The sequence below is a fragment of the Argopecten irradians genome, chromosome 2 (genome assembly GCF_041381155.1).
Source record: "Argopecten irradians isolate NY chromosome 2, Ai_NY, whole genome shotgun sequence".
NCBI lineage: Eukaryota > Metazoa > Mollusca > Bivalvia > Pectinida > Pectinidae > Argopecten > Argopecten irradians.
In genome coordinates, this window is record NC_091135.1 from 8,941,407 (window position 1) to 8,962,421 (window position 21,015).

The window sequence follows — 21,015 nt, forward strand, 5'->3', positions numbered from 1 at the left end:
ACTTTTCAATTGCAGATTGCAATGTGGGTGGTACTGACCTCTGTTCAAATGGTGGCACGTGCGAAACTACTAATGGAATTGATTCTTGTAACTGTGCATCAGGTTATACCGGAATCTTGTGTGGCACTTTTGGTAAAGCATTTGTCTCATTTACGTATTTAGTTATGATTGTATAGAACTCTCAATTCTCGAGGTTCATATTTCTCTGTTTCATAAACGGATCTTATTGGCGGGTAAAATATCAGTTCATAAAAATATTACATAACTTTTTTTTCACTTGAGGTTTGCACAAAAAAAAACCCAAAACAAAACATCAACATAACATTACTATGCCAATATGAAAGCTTTATAGAATGATGTAAAAAGTGAACAAATCAATCAAATGTAGAATTGTTATGCCTGTCAGAGCATTTTTAGAATTGTTGTTCTGGTAAGTCGCTAATTGTTGCATACTTTGATTTCACAATTTTGTCGTTTTTTAAAACTCGTTTAACCACTATTCTTTAATATCGTGTATACTTTTCAATTGCAGATTGCAATGTGGGTGGTACTGACCTCTGTTCAAATGGTGGCACGTGCGAAACTACTAATGGAATTGATTCTTGTAACTGTGCATCAGGTTATACCGGAATCTTGTGTGGCACTTTTGGTAAAGCATTTGTCTCATTTACGTATTTAGTTATGACGGTATAGAACTCTCAATTCTCGAGGTTCATATTTTTCGGTTTCATAAACGGATCTTATTGGCAGGTGGAAATATCAAACCGTAAAAATATTACATAACTTTTTTTTCAGTTGAGGTTTGCACAAAAAAACAAAACATCAACATAGCATTACTATGCCAATATGAATGTTTTATAGAATGATGTAAAAAGAGAACAAATCAATCAAATGTGGAATTGTTATGCCTGTCAGAGCATTTTTAGAATTGTTGTTCTGGTAAGTCGCTAATTATTGCATACTTTGATTTCACAATTTTGTCGTTTTTAAAACTCGTTTAACCACTATTCTTTAATATCGTGTATACTTTTCAATTGCAGATTGCAATGTGGGTGGTACTGACCTCTGTTCAAATGGTGGCACGTGCGAAACTACTAATGGAATTGATTCTTGTAACTGTGCATCAGGTTATACCGGAATCTTGTGTGGCACTTTTGGTAAAGCATTTGTCTCATTTACGTATTTAGTTATGATTGTATAGAACTCTCAATTCTCGAGGTTCATATTTCTCGGTTTCATAAACGGATCTTATTGGCGGGTAAAATATCAAACTGTAAAAATATTACATAACTTTTTTTTCATTGAGGTTTGCACAAAAAAAAACAAAAAAAAACATCAACATAGCATTACTATGCCAATATGAATGCTTTATAGAATGATGTAAAAAGAGAACAAATCAATCAAATGTGGAATTGTTATGCCTGTCAGAGCATTTTTAGAATTGTTGTTCTGGTAAGTCGCTAATTGTTGCATACTTTGATTTCACAATTTTGTCGTTTTTAAAACTCGTTTAACCACTATTCTTTAATATCGTGTATACTTTTCAATTGCAGATTGCAATGTGGGTGGTACTGACCTCTGTTCAAATGGTGGCACGTGCGAAACTACTAATGGAATTGATTCTTGTAACTGTGCATCAGGTTATACCGGAATATTGTGTGGCACTTTTGGTAAAGCATTTGTCTCATTTACGTATTTAGTTATGATTGTATAGAACTCTCAATTCTCGAAGTTCATATTTTCTCCGTTTCATAAACGGATCTTATTGGCGGGTAAAATATCAAATTCATAAAAATATTACATAACTTTTTTTTCAGTTGAGGTTTGCACAAAAAAACCCAAACAAAAACATCAACATAGCATTACTATGCCAATATGAATGCTTTATAGAATGATGTAAAAAGAGAACAAATCAATCAAATGTGGAATTGTTATGCCTGTCAGAGCATTTTTAGAATTGTTGTTCTGGTAAGTCGCTAATTGTCGCATACTTTGATTTCACAATTTTGTCGTTTTTAAAACTCGTTTAACCACTATTCTTTAATATCGTGTATACTTTTCAATTGCAGATTGCAATGTGGGTGGTACTGACCTCTGTTCAAATGGTGGCACGTGCGAAACTACTAATGGAATTGATTCTTGTAACTGTGCATCAGGTTATACCGGAATCTTGTGTGGCACTTTTGGTAAAGCATTTGTCTCATTTACGTATTTAGTTATGATTGTATAGAACTCTCAATTCTCGAGGTTCATATTTCTCTGTTTCATAAACGGATCTTATTGGCGGGTAAAATATCAATTCATAAAAATATTACATAACTTTTTTTTCAGTTGAGGTTTGCACAAAAAAACCCAAACAAAACACCAACATAGCATTACTATGCAATATGAAAGCTTTATAGAATGATGTAAAAAGAGAACAAATCAATCAAATGTGGAATTGTTATGCCTGTCAGAGAATTTTTAGAATTGTTGTTCTGGTAAGTCGCTAATTGTTGCATACTTTGATTTCACAATTTTGTCGTTTTTAAAACTCGTTTAACCACTATTCTTTAATATCGTGTATACTTTTCAATTGCAGATTGCAATGTGGGTGGTACTGACCTCTGTTCAAATGGTGGCACGTGCGAAACTACTAATGGAATTGATTCTTGTAACTGTGCATTAGGTTATACCGGAATCTTGTGTGGCACTTTTGGTAAAGCATTTGTCTCATTTACGTATTTAGTTATGATTGTATAGAACTCTCAATTCTCGAGGTTCAAATTTCTCGGTTTCATAAACGGATCTCATTGGCGGGTAAAATATCAAACCGTAAAAATATTACATAATTTTTTTTCAGTTGAGGTTTGCACAAAAAAAAAATAAACAAAACATGAACATAGCATTACTATGCCAATATGAAAGCTCTATAGAATGATGTAAAAAGAGAACAAATCAATCAAATGTGGAATTGTTATGCCTGTCAGAGCATTTTTAGAATTGTTGTTCTGGTAAGTCGCTAATTGTTGCATACTTTGATTTCACAATTTTGTCGTTTTTAAAACTCGTTTAACCACTATTCTTTAATATCGTGTGTACTTTTCAATTGCAGATTGCAATGTGGGTGGTACTGACCTCTGTTCAAATGGTGGCACGTGCGAAACTACTAATGGAATTGATTCTTGTAACTGTGCATCAGGTTATACCGGAATCTTGTGTGGCACTTTTGGTAAAGCATTTGTCTCATTTACGTATTTAGTTATGACGGTATAGAACTCTCAATTCTCGAGGTTCATATTTTTCGGTTTCATCAACGGATCTTATTGGCAGGTTGAAATATCAAACCGTAAAAATATTACATAACTTTTTTTTCAGTTGAGGTTTGCACAAAAAAAAAAACAAAACAAAACATCAACATAACATTACTATGCCAATATGAAAGCTTTATAGAATGATGTAAAAAGTGAACAAATCAATCAAATGTAGAATTGTTATGCCTGTCAGAGCATTTTTAGAATTGTTGTTCTGGTAAGTCGCTAATTGTTGCATACTTTGATTTCACAATTTTGTCGTTTTTAAAACTCGTTTAACCACTATTCTTTAATATCGTGTATACTTTTCAATTGCAGATTGCAATGTGGGTGGTACTGACCTCTGTTCAAATGGTGGCACGTGCGAAACTACTAATGGAATTGATTCTTGTAACTGTGCATCAGGTTATACCGGAATCTTGTGTGGCACTTTTGGTAAAGCATTTGTCTCATTTACGTATTTAGTTATGATTGTATAGAACTCTCAATTCTCGAGGTTCATATTTTTCGTTTTCATAAACGGATCTTATTGGCGGGTAAAATATCAAACAGTAAAAAATATTACATAACTTTTTTTTCAGTTGAGGTTTGCACAAAAAAAAAACAAACAAAACATCAACATAGCATTACTATGCCAATATGAAATGCTTTATAGAATGATGTAAAAAGAGAACAAATCAATCAAATGTGGAATTGTTATGCCTGTCAGAGAATTTTTAGAATTGTTGTTCTGGTAAGTCGCTAATTGTTGCATACTTTGATTTCACAATTTTGTCGTTTTTTAAAACTCGTTTAACCACTATTCTTTAATATCGTGTATACTTTTCAATTGCAGATTGCAATGTGGGTGGTACTGACCTCTGTTCAAATGGTGGCACGTGCGAAACTACTAATGGAATTGATTCTTGTAACTGTGCATTAGGTTATACCGGAATCTTGTGTGGCACTTTTGGTAAAGCATTTGTCTCATTTACGTATTTAGTTATGATTGTATAGAACTCTCAATTCTCGAGGTTCAAATTTCTCGGTTTCATAAACGGATCTCATTGGCGGGTAAAATATCAAACCGTAAAAATATTACATAACTTTTTTTCAGTTGAGGTTTGCACAAAAACAAAATAAACAAAACATGAACATAGCATTACTATGCCAATATGAAAGCTCTATAGAATGATGTAAAAAGAGAACAAATCAATTAAATGTGGAATTGTTATGCCTGTCAGAGCATTTTTAGAATTGTTGTTCTGGTAAGTCGCTAATTGTCGCATACTTTGATTTCACAATTTTGTCGTTTTTAAAACTCGCTTAACCACTATTCTTTAATATTGTGTATACTTTTCAATTGCAGATTGCAATGTGGGTGGTACTGACCTCTGTTCAAATGGTGGCACGTGCGAAACTACTAATGGAATTGATTCTTGTAACTGTGCATCAGGTTATACCGGAATCTTGTGTGGCACTTTTGGTAAAGCATTTGTCTCATTTACGTATTTAGTTATGACGGTATAGAACTCTCAATTCTCGAGGTTCATATTTTTCGGTTTCATCAACGGATCTTATTGGCAGGTTGAAATATCAAACCGTAAAAATATTACATAACTTTTTTTTCAGTTGAGGTTTGCACAAAAAAAAAAAAAAAAAAAAAAAAAAAAACATCAACATAGCATTACTATGCCAATATGAAAGCTCTATAGAATGATGTAAAAAGAGAACAAATCAATCAAATGTGGAATTGTTATGCCTGTCAGAGCATTTTTAGAATTGTTGTTCTGGTAAGTCGCTAATTATTGCATACTTTGATTTCACAATTTTGTCGTTTTTAAAACTCGTTTAACCACTATTCTTTAATATCGTGTGTACTTTTCAATTGCAGATTGCAATGTGGGTGGTACTGATCTCTGTTCAAATGGTGGCACGTGCGAAACTACTAATGGAATTGATTCTTGTAACTGTGCATCAGGTTATACCGGAATCTTGTGTGGCACTTTTGGTAAAGCATTTGTCTCATTTACGTATTTAGTTATGATTGTATAGAACTCTCAATTCTCGAGGTTCATATTTCTCTGTTTCATAAACGGATCTTATTGGCGGGTAAAATATCAGTTCATAAAAATATTACATAACTTTTTTTTCACTTGAGGTTTGCACAAAAAAAAAACCCAAAACAAAACATCAACATAACATTACTATGCCAATATGAAAGCTTTATAGAATGATGTAAAAAGATGAACAAATCAATCAAATGTAGAATTGTTATGCCTGTCAGAGCATTTTTAGAATTGTTGTTCTGGTAAGTCGCTAATTGTTGCATACTTTGATTTCACAATTTTGTCGTTTTTTAAAACTCGTTTAACCACTATTCTTTAATATCGTGTATACTTTTCAATTGCAGATTGCAATGTGGGTGGTACTGACCTCTGTTCAAATGGTGGCACGTGCGAAACTACTAATGGAATTGATTCTTGTAACTGTGCATCAGGTTATACCGGAATCTTGTGTGACACTTTTGGTAAAGCATTTGTCTCATTTACGTATTTAGTTATGATTGTATAGAACTCTCAATTCTCGAAGTTCATATTTTTCCGTATTATAAACGGATCTTATTGACGGGTAAAATGTCAAACAGTAAAAACATTACATAACTTTTTTTTCAGTTGAAGTTTGCACAAAAAAAAACCAAATAAAACATCAACATAGCATTACTATGCCAATATGAAAGCTCTATAGAATGATGTAAAAAGAGAACAAATCAATTAAATGTGATATTGTTATGCCTGTCAGAGCATTTTTAGAATTGTTGTTCTGGTAAGTCGCTAATTGTCGCATACTTTGATTTCACAATTTTGTCGTTTTTAAAACTCGTTTAACCACTATTCTTTAATATCGTGTATACTTTTCAATTGCAGATTGCAATGTGGGTGGTACTGACCTCTGTTCAAATGGTGGCACGTGCGAAACTACTAATGGAATTGATTCTTGTAACTGTGCATCAGGTTATACCGGAATCTTGTGTGGCACTTTTGGTAAAGCATTTGTCTCATTTACGTATTTAGTTATGATTGTATAGAACTCTCAATTTTCGAGGATCACATTTCTCTGTTTCATAAACGGATCTTATTGGCGGGTAAAATATCAATTCATAAAAATATTACATAACTTTTTTTCAGTTGAGATTTGCACAAAAAACCCAAACAAAACACCAACATAGCATTACCTTGCAATATGAAAGCTTTATAGAATGATGTAAAAAGTGAACAAATCAATCAAATGTGGAATTGTTATGCCTGTCAGAGAATTTTTAGAATTGTTGTTCTGGTAAGTCGCTAATTGTTGCATACTTTGAGTCCACAATTTTGTCGTTTTTAAAACTCGTTTAACCACTATTCTTTAATATTGTGTGTACTTATTAATTGCAGATTGCAATGTAGGTGGTACTGACCTCTGTTCAAATGGTGGCACGTGCGAAACTACTAATGGAATTGATTCTTGTAACTGTGCATTAGGTTATACCGGAATCTTGTGTGGCACTTTTGGTAAAGCATTTGTCTCATTTACGTATTTAGTTATGATTGTATAGAACTCTCAATTCTCGAGGTTCAAATTTCTCGGTTTCATAAACGGATCTCATTGGCGGGTAAAATATCAAACCGTAAAAATATTACATAACTTTTTTTCAGTTGAGGTTTGCACAAAAACAAAATAAACAAAACATGAACATAGCATTACTATGCCAATATGAAAGCTCTATAGAATGATGTAAAAAGAGAACAAATCAATTAAATGTGGAATTGTTATGCCTGTCAGAGCATTTTTAGAATTGTTGTTCTGGTAAGTCGCTAATTGTCGCATACTTTGATTTCACAATTTTGTCGTTTTTAAAACTCGCTTAACCACTATTCTTTAATATTGTGTATACTTTTCAATTGCAGATTGCAATGTGGGTGGTACTGACCTCTGTTCAAATGGTGGCACGTGCGAAACTACTAATGGAATTGATTCTTGTAACTGTGCATCAGGTTATACCGGAATCTTGTGTGGCACTTTTGGTAAAGCATTTGTCTCATTTACGTATTTAGTTATGACGGTATAGAACTCTCAATTCTCGAGGTTCATATTTTTCGGTTTCATCAACGGATCTTATTGGCAGGTTGAAATATCAAACCGTAAAAATATTACATAACTTTTTTTTCAGTTGAGGTTTGCACAAAAAAAACAAACAAAAAAAAAACAAAAAATCAACATAGCATTACTGTGCCAATATAAATGTTTTATAGAATGATGTAAAAAGAGAACAAATCAATCAAATGTGGAATTGTTATGCCTGTCAGAGCATTTTTAGAATTGTTGTTCTGGTAAGTCGCTAATTGTTGCATACTTTGATTTCACAATTTTGTCGTTTTTTAAAACTCGTTTTTAACCACTATTCTTTAATATCGTGTATACTTTTCAATTGCAGATTGCAATGTGGGTGGTACTGACCTCTGTTCAAATGGTGGCACGTGCGAAACTACTAATGGAATTGATTCTTGTAACTGTGCATCAGGTTTATACCGGAATCTTGTGTGGCACTTTTGGTAAAGCATTTGTCTCATTTACGTATTTAGTTATGATTGTATAAAACTCTCAATTTTCGAGGTTCATATTTCTCTGTTTCATAAACGGATCTTATTGGCGGGTAAAATATCAATTCATAGAAATATTACATAACTTTTTTTCAGTTGAGGTTTGCACAAAAAAACCCAAACAAAACACCAACATAGCATTACCTTGCAATATGAAAGCTTTATAGAATGATGTAAAAAGTGAACAAATCAATCAAATGTAGAATTTTTATGCCTGTCAGAGAATTTTTAGAATTGTTGTTCTGGTAAGTCGCTAATTGTTGCATACTTTGATTTCACAATTTTGTCGATTTTAAAACTCATTTAACCACTATTCTTTTAATATTGTGTATACTTATTAATTGCAGATTGCAATGTAGGTGGTACTGACCTCTGTCAAATGGTGGCACGTGCGAAACTACTAATGGAATTGATTCTTGTAACTGTGCATTAAGGTTATACCGGAATCTTGTGTGGCACTTTTGGTAAAGCATTTGTCTCATTTACGTATTTGGTTATGATTGTATAGAACTCTCAATTCTCGAGGTTCAAATTCCTCGGTTTCATAAACGGATCTCAGGCGGGTAAAATATCAAAGCCGTAAAAAAATATTACCATAACTTTTTTTTCAGTTGAGGTTTGCACAAAAACAAAATAAACAAAACATGAACATAGCATTACTATGCCAATATGAAAGCTCGATAGAATGATGTAAAAAGATAGAACAAATCAATGAAATGTGATATGTTATGCCTGTCAGAGCATTTTTTAGAATTGTTGTTCGGGGTAAGTCGCTAATTGTCGCATACTTTGATTTCACAATTTTGTCGATTTTTTAAAAACTCGTTTTAACCACTATTCTTAAAATATTGTGTATACTTTTCATTGCAGATTGCAATGTGGGTGGTACTGACCTCTGTTCAAATGTGGCACGTGCGAAAACTACTAATGGAATTGATTCTTGTAACTGTGCATCAGGTTATACCGGAATCTTGTGTAGCACTTTTGGTAAAGCATTTGTCTCATTACGTTATTTAGTTATGACGGTATAGAACTCTCAATTCTCGAGGTTCATAGATTTTTCGGTTTCTATAAACGGATCTTATTGGCAGGTTGAAATATCAAACCGTAAAAATATTACATAACTTTTTTTCAGTTGAGGTTTGCACAAAAAAAAAAAAACAAAAAAAAAAAAAAAAAAACATCAACATAGCATTACTATTGCAATATGAATGTTTTATAGAATGATGTAAAAAGAGAACAAATCAATCAAATGTGAATTGTTATGCCTGTCAGAGCATTTTTAGAATTGTTGTTCTGGTAAGTCGCTAATTGTTGCATACTTTGATTTCACAATTTTGTCGTTTTTTAAAACTCGTTTAACCACTATTCTTTAATATCGTTGTGTACTTTTCAATTGCAGATTGCAATGTGGGTGGTACTGATCTCTGTTCAAATGGTGGCACGTGCGAAACTACTAATGGTATTGATTCTTGTAACTGTGGCATCAGGTTATACCGGAATCTTGTGTGGCACTTTTGGTAAAGCATTTGTCTCATTTACGTATTTAGTTATGATTGTATAGAACTCTCAATTCTCGAGGTTCATATTTCGCTGTTTCATAAACGGATCTTATTGGCGGGTAAAATATCAAAACCATAAAAATATTACATAACTTTTTTTTCAGTTGAGGTTTGCACAAAAAAAAAAACCCCAAAAAAAACAAAACATCAACATAGCATTACTATGCCAATATGAAAGCTTTATAGAATGATGTAAAAGTGAGAACAAATCAATCAAATGTAGAATTGTTATGCCTGTCAGAGCATTTTTAGAATTGTTGTTCTGGTAAGTCGCTAATTGTTGCATACTTTGATTTCACAATTTTGTCGTTTTTTAAAACTCGTTTAACCACTATTCTTTAATATCGTGTATACTTTTCAATTGCAGATTGCAATGTGGGTGGTACTGACCTCTGTTCAAATGGTGGCACGTGCGAAACTACTAATGGAATTGATTCTTGTAACTGTGCATCAGGTTATACCGGAATCTTGTGTGACACTTTTGGTAAAGCATTTGTCTCATTTACGTATTTAGTTATGATTGTATAGAACTCTCAATTCTCGAAGTTCATATTTTTCCGTATTCATAAACGGATCTTATTGGCGGGTAAAATATCAAACCGTAAAATATTACATAACTTTTTTTTCATTGAGGTTTGAAAAAAACAAAAAAAAAAAATAAAACAAAACATCAACATAGCATTACTATGCCAATATGAAAGCTTTATAGAATGATGTAAAAAGAGAACAAATCAATCAAATGTGGAATTGTTATGCCTGTCAGAGCATTTTTAGAATTGTTGTTCTGGTAAGTCGCTAATTGTCGCATACTTTGATTTCACAATTTTGTCGTTTTTTAAAACTCGTTTTAACCACTATTCTTTAATATTGTGTATACTTTTCAATTGCAGATTGCAATGTGGGGTGGTACTGACCTCTGTTCAAATGGTGGCACGTGCGAAACTACTAATGGAATTGATTCTTGTAACTGTGCATCAGGTTTATACCGGAATCTTGTGTGGCACTTTTGGTAAAGCATTTGTCTCATTTACGTATTTAGTTATGATTGTATAGAACTCTCAATTCTCGAGGTTCATATTTCGCTGTTTCATAAACGGATCTTATTGGGCGGGGTAAAATATCAAAGTTCATAAAAATATTACATAACTTTTTTTTCAGTTGAGGTTTGCACAAAAAACCCAAAAAAACATTCATACAATAGCATTACTATGCCAATATGAAAGCTTTATAGAATGATGTAAAAAGAGAACAAATCAATCAAATGTGGAATTGTTATGCCTGTCAGAGCATTTTTAGAATTGTTGTTCTGGTAAGTCGCTAATTGTTGCATACTTTGATTTCACAATTTTGTCGTTTTTAAAACTCGTTTAACCACTATTCTTTAATATCGTGTATACTTTTAATTGCAGATTGCAATGTGGGTGGTACTGACCTCTGTTTCAAATGGTGGCACGTGCGAAAACTACTAATGGAATTGATTCTTGTAACTGTGCATCAGGTTATACCGGAATCTTGTGTGGCACTTTTGGTAAAGCATTTGTCTCATTTACGTATTTGGTTATGATTGTATATAGAACTCTCAATTCTCGAGGTTCAAATTCCTCGGTTTCATAAACGGATCTCATTGGCGGGTAAAATATCAATTCATAAAAATATTACATAACTTTTTTTCAGTTGAGGTTTGCACAAAAAAAAAATAAACAAAACACACCAACATAGCATTACTATGCCAATATGAAAGCTCTATAGAATGATGTAAAAAGTGAACAAATCAATCAAATGTGATATTGTTTATGCCTGTCAGAGCATTTTTAGAATTGTTGTTCTGGTAAGTCGCTAATTGTTGCATACTTTGATTTCACAATTTTGTCGTTTTTAAAACTCGTTTAACCACTATTCTTTAATATTGTGTATACTTTTCAATTGCAGATTGCAATGTAGGTGGTACTGACCTCTGTTCAAATGGTGGCACGTGCGAAACTACTAATGGAATTGATTCTTGTAACTGTGCATTAAGGTTATACCGGAATCTTGTGTGCACTTTTGGTAAAGCATTTGTCTCATTTACGTATTTAGTTATGATTGTATAGAACTCTCAATTCTCGAGGTTCAATTTTTCTCGGTTTCATAAACGGATCTCATTGCGGTTAAAATATCAAACCAGTAAAAATATTACATAACTTTTTTTCAGTTGAGGTTTGCACAAAAAAAAAAAAAAAAAAAAAAAAAAACAAAACATGAACATAGCATTACTATGCCAATATGAAAGTTTTATAGAATGATGTAAAAGTGAACAAATCAATCAAATGTGGAATTGTTATGCCTGTCAGAGCATTTTTAGAATTGTTGTTCTGGTAAGTCGCTAATTGTCGCATACTTTGATTTCACAATTTTGTCGTTTTTAAAACTCGTTTTACCACTATTCTTTAATATCGTGTTGTACTTTTCATTGCAGACATAGACCTCATTACTAACTGTGCCAATGGCATGAATCGAGGCTTTATAAAGAATGATGTAAAAAGCATTAGCCAAACTTTATAGAATGATGTAAAAAGAGAACAAATCAATTAAATGTGGAATTGTTATGCCTGTCAGAGCATTTTTAGAATTGTTGTTCTGGTAAGTCGCTAATTGTCGCATACTTTGATTTCACAATTTTGTCGTTTTTAAAACTCGTTTAACCACTATTCTTTAATATCGTGTATACTTTTCAATTGCAGATTGCAATGTGGGTGGTACTGACCTCTGTTCAAATGGTGGCACGTGCGAAACTACTAATGGAATTGATTCTTGTAACTGTGCATCAGGTTATACCGGAATCTTGTGTGGCACTTTTGGTAAAGCATTTGTCTCATTTACGTATTTAGTTATGACGGTATAGAACTCTCAATTTTCGAGGATCACATTTCTCTGTTTCATAAACGGATCTTATTGGCGGGTAAAATATCAATTCATAAAAATATTACATAACTTTTTTTCAGTTGAGATTTGCACAAAAAACCCAAACAAAACACCAACATAGCATTACCTTGCAATATGAAAGCTTTATAGAATGATGTAAAAAGTGAACAAATCAATCAAATGTGGAATTGTTATGCCTGTCAGAGAATTTTTAGAATTGTTGTTGTTCTGGTAAGTCGCTAATTGTTGCATACTTTGAGTCCACAATTTTGTCGTTTTTAAAACTCGTTTAACCACTATTCTTTAATATTGTGTGTACTTATTAATTGCAGATTGCAATGTAGGTGGTACTGACCTCTGTTCAAATGGTGGCACGTGCGAAACTACTAATGGAATTGATTCTTGTAACTGTGCATTAGGTTTATACCGGAATCTTGTGTGGCACTTTTGGTAAAGCATTTGTCTCATTTACGTATTTAGTTATGATTGTATAGAACTCTCAATTCTCGAGGTTCAGATTTCTCGGTTTCATAAACGGATCTCATTGGCGGGTAAAATATCAAACCGTAAAAATATTACATAACTTTTTTTCAGTTGAGGTTTGCACAAAAACAAAACAAACAAAACATGAACATAGCATTACTATGCCAATATGAAAGCTCTATAGAATGATGTAAAAAGAGAACAAATCAATTAAATGTGGAATTGTTATGCCTGTCAGAGCATTTTTAGAATTGTTGTTCTGGTAAGTCGCTAATTGTCGCATACTTTGATTTCACAATTTTGTCGTTTTTAAAACTCGCTTAACCACTATTCTTTAATATTGTGTATACTTTTCAATTGCAGATTGCAATGTGGGTGGTACTGACCTCTGTTCAAATGGTGGCACGTGCGAAACTACTAATGGAATTGATTCTTGTAACTGTGCATCAGGTTATACCGGAATCTTGTGTGGCACTTTTGGTAAAGCATTTGTCTCATTTACGTATTTAGTTATGACGGTATAGAACTCTCAATTCTCGAGGTTCATATTTTTCGGTTTCATCAACGGATCTTATTGGCAGGTTGAAATATCAAACCGTAAAAATATTACATAACTTTTTTTCAGTTGAGGTTTGCACAAAAAAAAAAAAAAAAAAAAAAAAAAAAAAAAAAACATCAACATAGCAGTACTATGCCAATATGAATGTTTTATAGAATGATGTAAAAAGAGAACAAATCAATCAAATGTGGAATTGTTATGCCTGTCAGAGCATTTTTAGAATTGTTGTTCTGGTAAGTCGCTAATTGTTGCATACTTTGATTTCACAATTTTGTCGTTTTTAAAACTCGTTTAACCACTATTCTTTAATATCGTGTGTACTTTTCAATTGCAGATTGCAATGTGGGTGGTACTGATCTCTGTTCAAATGGTGGCACGTGCGAAACTACTAATGGTATTGATTCTTGTAACTGTGCATCAGGTTATACCGGAATCTTGTGTGGCACTTTTGGTAAAGCATTTGTCTCATTTACGTATTTAGTTATGATTGTATAAAACTCTCAATTTTCGAGGTTCATATTTCTCTGTTTCATAAACGGATCTTATTGGCGGGTAAAATATCAATTCATAAAAATATTACATAACTTTTTTCACTTGAGGTTTGCACAAAAAAAAACCCAAAACAAAACATCAACATAACATTACTATGTCAATATGAAAGCTTTATAGAATGATGTAAAAAGTGAACAAATCAATCAAATGTAGAATTGTTATGCCTGTCAGAGAATTTTTAGAATTGTTGTTCTGGTAAGTCGCTAATTGTTGCATACTTTGATTTCACAATTTTGTCGATTTTAAAACTCATTTAACCACTATTCTTTAATATTGTGTATACTTATTAATTGCAGATTGCAATGTAGGTGGTACTGACCTCTGTTCAAATGGTGGCACGTGCGAAACTACTAATGGAATTGATTCTTGTAACTGTGCATAAGGTTATACCGGAATCTTGTGTGGCACTTTTGGTAAAGCATTTGTCTCATTTACGTATTTGGTTATGATTGTATAGAACTCTCAATTCTCGAGGTTCAAATTCCTCGGTTTCATAAACGGATCTCATTGGCGGGTAAAATATCAAACCGTAAAAATATTACATAACTTTTTTTCAGTTGAGGTTTGCACAAAAACAAAATAAACAAAACATGAACATAGCATTACTATGCCAATATGAAAGCTCTATAGAATGATGTAAAAAGAGAACAAATCAATTAAATGTGATATTGTTATGCCTGTCAGAGCATTTTTAGAATTGTTGTTCTGGTAAGTCGCTAATTGTCGCATACTTTGATTTCACAATTTTGTCGTTTTTTAAAACTCGTTTAACCACTATTCTTTAATATTGTGTATACTTTTCAATTGCAGATTGCAATGTGGGTGGTACTGACCTCTGTTCAAATGGTGGCACGTGCGAAACTACTAATGGAATTGATTCTTGTAACTGTGCATCAGGTTATACCGGAATCTTGTGTAGCACTTTTGGTAAAGCATTTGTCTCATTTACGTATTTAGTTATGATTGTATAGAACTCTCAATTCTCAAGGTTCATATTTTTCGGTTTCATAAACGGATCTTATTGGCGGGTAAAATATCAAACTGTAAAAATATTACATAACTTTTTTTCAGTTGAGGTTTACACAAAAAAAAAACCCAAATGAAACATAAGCATAGCATTACTATGCCAATATGAATGCTTTATAGAATGATGTAAAAAGAGAACAAATCAATCAAATATGGAATTGTTATGCCTGTCAGAGAATTTTTAGAATTGTTGTTGGTAAGTCGCTAATTGTTGCATACTTTGAATTCACAATTTTGTCGTTTTTAAAACTCGTTTAACCACTATTCTTTAATATCGTGTATACTTTTCAATTGCAGATTGCAATGTGGGTGGTACTGACCTCTGTTCAAATGGTGGCACGTGCGAAACTACTAATGGAATTGATTCTTGTAACTGTGCATCAGGTTATACCGGAATCTTGTGTGGCACTTTTGGTTAGTCATCTGTATTTGATGTAATTTAAAATAATCCATCAATGATATTTAGATATAATACAATTTCCGACCTATTTTCAGGTTTATACGGTGAGTTATCAACCCGAGCAATAGAACGAATGTACATACCCGGCCTACTATACCTTTCGGCCGGGTACGAATTGGTCCCTATGTGCCTCCGAAAATCACTCGGACACAGTTTTCTATATTTTTTTTATAGGTGTCCGATTATTTTATGCGTATACATGCATTTACATATTATTTTTGTCCAAAACAAACATTACTACCATTCTTAATATCTACCGCACCGCTCACAAGACGTCAAATTCACAATTTGTGGACTTGCCGTATAATTACCATTCAGAAAGATGTCCATATGTATCATGTCAACAAAATAAGTATTTCTTCAATAACTCCATCTATTCAACAACAATAGATGGTATTATTTCTTTACAATCGCTGACCCCCTGGGTTAAAAGGACGAACATTTCAAAGACTTCTTCTGAGTTCACATGTTTGTTTGTAGAACGAATATACGTACCCTTTCGGCCGGGTACGAATTGGTCCCTATTTGTCGTAGTTGAATTCTGTCATTCGGACACAGTTTTCTATACGTTTTTGTAGGTTTCCAATTAATTTATGCGTATACATGCATTTACAAATGCACATAATATTGTTGTCCAAAATAAACAATTTGTGGACTTGCCGTATAAATTCCCTTCAGAAAGACTTTCATATGTATTATGTAAAAAAATAATGCCTCGATGAGAATTTGATATTTTATGTGGTTCAGTTTTATTGCCTAGTAGGTTGGCGATGTCAAACAAATACGATAAAATGCCCACAAACGTTTAATAATGGTTTGCATAATCATTACTTTGCTCCATTAGCAGTAATAGGCACCAATTGAAGCTCTAAAGACGACACCAATGTTGTCTAAAAGTCTTTTGAGCTACAATATTGCAGCTACCCGAGTAAGTGATATATTATGTCTCAACCAGTCAAGTTGATTGATCTTATCAGTTGGAAATGTTCTTATCTAAATATTAAACATAATATATATATTTTCATAGGCGATATTTAAAAAAAAAAAATCACGACAAGTCTTTGATTCGGCTTGATATAATATTTTTTTTCCTTTTCTCGCATTATTAAAGACTAGTGTCACCAGTATGTTAGAAAAAAATGTCATCGATCCTGTTGCGTACGCCGTCCCTTCAAGTAATTATATTCTGCTATCTTACAATTTGGTGTTTATCGATAACATTTATTAACATAAAGATAAATTATTTGTAATATATTTTCATATAAAATTTTGTATCTATGTATCCCATCCCCGTAGGCCAATTTTAATGGTACAGGTGAGGTAATCAGGTAAATACATACGTCAACTCCTGCCGAGTGGCGTTCAGATTAAACATCCGAGTTTAAATACTGGCTATACTAATCCCCTACACTCTCGTGACATTCGTCATTCCGAGAGTGGATGAGAGCAAGTTCACCTGATACGTACTATACATGTGTTATGGTCTGGATGAAAGGACACTGTTGCTGAAATTTATTGCCAAGGAATGTCGCTAACTATCACTATTACATAGATATTGGCAGCATAACTAGTTATCCATCTTATCCAAAAATATAGCTTATTTATTTTCCCTGTATATCACCCTGTTCGACATTTTACGGTCGTGATCCAGTGTAATGTTATGCTGTTATCTCGTAATACTGACATTACAGTGGATTCGCATTTTCAAAATCGCACCTCTTCATTAGTGCCAGAGGACACGGACATTATTGTGGCCTAGTGCATATATGTGCAGCCAATCGGATGTTAGTATTTTGCGAAGTGATATACTAAATACGCATGTCTATTCCCATTACCATTCCTTAACTTGTGTAGCAAATGAACCTGGAGTCAATTAGATCCATTTACGAAATTAAAACAATATTTTATGTCATTTTAATTGTAAAGCGGTCAAGATCTCCTTATTTTCATATTATTTTTCCAAGCTGTATGTAACATATGACTATGCAATGTATGACTATATTCATTAATTATAAATATTCAATGGGTATGATTCAGTCGATCATTCAAGCTCCAGTCAGGCGTCAAGTGAACATGATAGCAGTGACGATAGCGGCGACGATAGCAGCGACGATAGCAGCGACGATAGTGGAGGTTTTGTAGGGGTAAGCATATATCTTGAAATGTTTAATTAAGCAACATCCACTTTGAAAGTGCAATTTCTATAGAAATAAAAGTAATGTATTTACCTGATTGTCGTACATTATAACACGTTGTGTCCAATACTTAAAATATGATACCCTTTGTTTTAATTCTAACAGATGAGAAAGAAAAGAAGAGATTGGTAGTACCATTTTACCTTCGATGCAGTTGAGGTATACATTTGATTTTGAATTTTCTTATTATTAATATGTTTGTCTTTGAAAAGTATAAATATTATAATCAGATTGTTTTAACGCATCAACGAATTTCATAAATGTGCATTAGAAACATTTTGATATGTGCTTAGATGTCGAGTTTCTCACTATAGCAACGTTTATTGCTGAATTTCAGTATGGCGATATTTTATAATAGTAAAAAAAATGCACACTCAAAATAAGAATTAAAAATAATATTCAATAGGTGATCTTTAAAGGTTTCGTACTAACTATCGTTTTAACACAACGAATGTACATATCATGTAACGGTATTGATTCCGTTAATCTTTATATCCACGCCCTTATTCAATGGAAATTAACAGTCATACAGCACGTATTGGTTTGATTTCAGATCTCAACACCAAACAATATCAGATGTGACTGCAGTGATAAATGCCAAGACGGCATCAGAACTTTGATGTGCCTATCTGCTTTTAAACTAACATTTCAAGTTTTTTAAAATGAATGATGCTTTTATAGAAGTGTAGAAACTATATCTGTGTATATAGTAACCAGAACCAATACCTTGATACAACTTATTTGAATTTTGCCCTTTGATTTATATTTCATATTTATCTCATGTTCTTACTTGTCTATTGTACGTAACAGCTGAATACTAATATATATATATATATATATATTAATAAAAGCATTCCTTATATTTACATCTCTATCGACTTTTTTCTTTTAAAATATTGTTTCAATAAAATAAAACGTTGTTTTTTTTTCGTTAAACGATTGATGTAACAGGCGGTCAATTGATGGAATCCCGGAACAGCAAGCTTCTATTTGGCGGGAAGTGTTTTCAAGTTAGAAAAAAAAAACTATATTTACGATATTCATTACAATTCAAATATTTATTTTTCATTGAATGATTATTAAAATAAAGATAAATAAAAATACCGAAAAAAATATAAGCCAAATCCGATGCGCATTATACTACTTGCGGAAGTCAGTGTTCCGGTGTATGTATTCTTGAGCGACAACCGACTGCGTTTACACGAGTGTTAACGATTTCCCATTTGGTAAAGATATATAACAAAGAAATAACGAAAATGTAAATATTATTTAGAAAAACTTCGTTGTTTGTCAAATATTGTTTTCCTATATTTAAACGGACAGTGTGAAACGTATCTTTTTTATGTTACATGTAAAACTGAAACTAAATTGGCGTTGATCCCTTCTTTTGTGGTGTCATCTGCACAAATGGTGACATGGAAGCTATTGTCGCAAAATATAAATCAAAGTTTTCAAACAATTGCTTTAAAGATGATCCATCGCTGACAGATAATATTTTTCTCTATCAAAACAGTAGCAGACGATTCAGTATTTTCCTTCAGTTACAACAGTTACTTACTTTACACATTTTCCACCATTGAAAAATTTGAGCTTCTAATTTAACTTCAAGACGAAAATATTAAAAATAATTATTTGCATACCGAAAAAAAATCGGTGGCACTTTATATGGAATGAAGTACTGATTGCGCATGCACCAAAAGCAAAATAAATCATATGTTTTGTGTTAATTAGACACACGATATACACGATTGAACACCCAATTATTGTAAAAATGCTGCGTACTGTTTATGCTCTGTCGGCGGTGGAACATCTTTAAATATAATATATATATATAAATAAAAGGACTGTATGCATTTCACCAGCCCATGTGATACCTATATATCTATACGTGTGCATTTTATAACCATTAATAAGAACTACTTGTCTCTCAAAGAGATCACTTGATCGTATGAAGACATTCTATATCGAGTTACCTCCCCTGGCTCGTTGACTATAGCGTGGAAAATTTCCAGTATTGGAAGAAGATAACTTCTGTTTTAGATTACTTTCAGACAAACAATTTACAATTTTATTCCTAGATATTTACTGGAAAACAAATAATGTGTTATTTGGCATAAATTTATTTTTGTTTATTAAATTAAGTCTTGGTAAACAATAATTTTGTAAACATTCATTTTTGCCATAATTTGCTCATTTTTATATTAAGGCCTTATCATACTTGCGCTGATAGCGTTCGATTATACTGTACATAGCCTACACAAGTGTACATTTACGTACTTTAACGTATCTGAGTGTATAGACTAGTGCTCCTCTATCCCTAGTTTACCCACGATTTAACGTAGCGTGATTGTAAATTTTTGAACATGCACACAATTTTGGTACGTTAATCAAATTAGATATAAGCGTAGCGTCTCGTACTGTACAGTAATATAATATACCTTTGCGTGCCTGAACGTACTGATAAGCGTACCGTAACGTACCGATAACGTAACACCGCCGCCTGCTTCAACCCACGTAACCGATGCATTAAAATACGCTAAAGTACATTATAACACGATGAGCCACGTTGTGATAGCTACATGTTACATCTCTTATTACACATCGTTGTAGGTTGTGATACGCTAAGATACGCTATGCCACGCTAGCTTCTACGCTGAGATAGGATACGGTACGCTAGGTCTCGCTATGTCATAGATTAATGTAAAATGATGGATGCTATTCGTCGTAGAACAAGGTTTGGGTATATTGTTCTACGTCAAAATTAACTTCGAAATGTTTCTTAAGGTTCCTGTTCTTAAGATTATAAAACCGCACATCGTAGGATTTAAGAACCCAATGAGCCTCATACAATACGTTTCAAAACAAGACCGATTTTTTTTACTTCAATAATTAATAATTTTGTCTTATCTTTTTCAATTTTGTTTATACAATTGTGTTTTAAACAAACTCCACTTACCAGGAGTCAAATAATCTCTTTCTCTAAAGACAAAAATACCGTTGTGTTGGATAAGTTAGCAAAAGTACATGTTTCAGCCTTTATTGAATTTATCGATTTAAAACAAAACACACTGAAAATCAAATGTTGGCTTCTCATGCTGCCGAATACAAATGTCGAATCCATGGAGACATAACCGTTCTAGTCTCAAAAGCAAGGTATCATAACGTGCACTAGCGTTTCTTTGGCAAACACCAAAGGATTATTATGGTGGGTATTTAATTTACAAGAAAACCGATGGCCATAGGATGTTACCGTTATAAACGAAATGATTGGGAAAAGAAATTTACAAGAGAATGTGTACTCTGTGGTTTTCAAATTAAATGGACTATCGTTATGTTATATATCGCATTCCACGTAACCAGGT

General features: G+C 32.8%; 1 protein-coding gene across 1 annotated transcript in view; it reads left to right on the top strand.

Annotated features, from left to right (window-relative positions):
- Positions 1 to 17,785, top strand: part of LOC138316419 (neurogenic locus notch homolog protein 1-like) — a 57,482-nt gene extending 39,697 nt beyond the window's left edge. The window contains exons 23-49 of the mRNA XM_069258114.1: positions 16 to 132; positions 533 to 649; positions 1,041 to 1,157; positions 1,554 to 1,670; positions 2,070 to 2,186; positions 2,582 to 2,698; positions 3,095 to 3,211; positions 3,612 to 3,728; positions 4,129 to 4,245; positions 4,642 to 4,758; positions 5,167 to 5,283; positions 5,686 to 5,802; positions 6,200 to 6,316; positions 6,710 to 6,826; positions 7,223 to 7,339; positions 8,786 to 8,902; positions 9,318 to 9,377; positions 9,845 to 9,961; positions 12,198 to 12,314; positions 12,711 to 12,782; positions 13,225 to 13,341; positions 13,755 to 13,871; positions 14,269 to 14,340; positions 14,783 to 14,899; positions 15,296 to 15,412; positions 17,496 to 17,602; positions 17,759 to 17,785. Coding sequence (XP_069114215.1) covers positions 16 to 132; positions 533 to 649; positions 1,041 to 1,157; positions 1,554 to 1,670; positions 2,070 to 2,186; positions 2,582 to 2,698; positions 3,095 to 3,211; positions 3,612 to 3,728; positions 4,129 to 4,245; positions 4,642 to 4,758; positions 5,167 to 5,283; positions 5,686 to 5,802; positions 6,200 to 6,316; positions 6,710 to 6,826; positions 7,223 to 7,339; positions 8,786 to 8,902; positions 9,318 to 9,377; positions 9,845 to 9,961; positions 12,198 to 12,314; positions 12,711 to 12,782; positions 13,225 to 13,341; positions 13,755 to 13,871; positions 14,269 to 14,340; positions 14,783 to 14,899; positions 15,296 to 15,412; positions 17,496 to 17,602; positions 17,759 to 17,785 — 2,912 coding nt within the window. The remainder of the gene's footprint in view (positions 1 to 15; positions 133 to 532; positions 650 to 1,040; positions 1,158 to 1,553; positions 1,671 to 2,069; positions 2,187 to 2,581; positions 2,699 to 3,094; positions 3,212 to 3,611; positions 3,729 to 4,128; positions 4,246 to 4,641; positions 4,759 to 5,166; positions 5,284 to 5,685; positions 5,803 to 6,199; positions 6,317 to 6,709; positions 6,827 to 7,222; positions 7,340 to 8,785; positions 8,903 to 9,317; positions 9,378 to 9,844; positions 9,962 to 12,197; positions 12,315 to 12,710; positions 12,783 to 13,224; positions 13,342 to 13,754; positions 13,872 to 14,268; positions 14,341 to 14,782; positions 14,900 to 15,295; positions 15,413 to 17,495; positions 17,603 to 17,758) is intronic.
- The last annotated feature ends 3,230 nt before the right edge of the window (positions 17,786 to 21,015 follow it).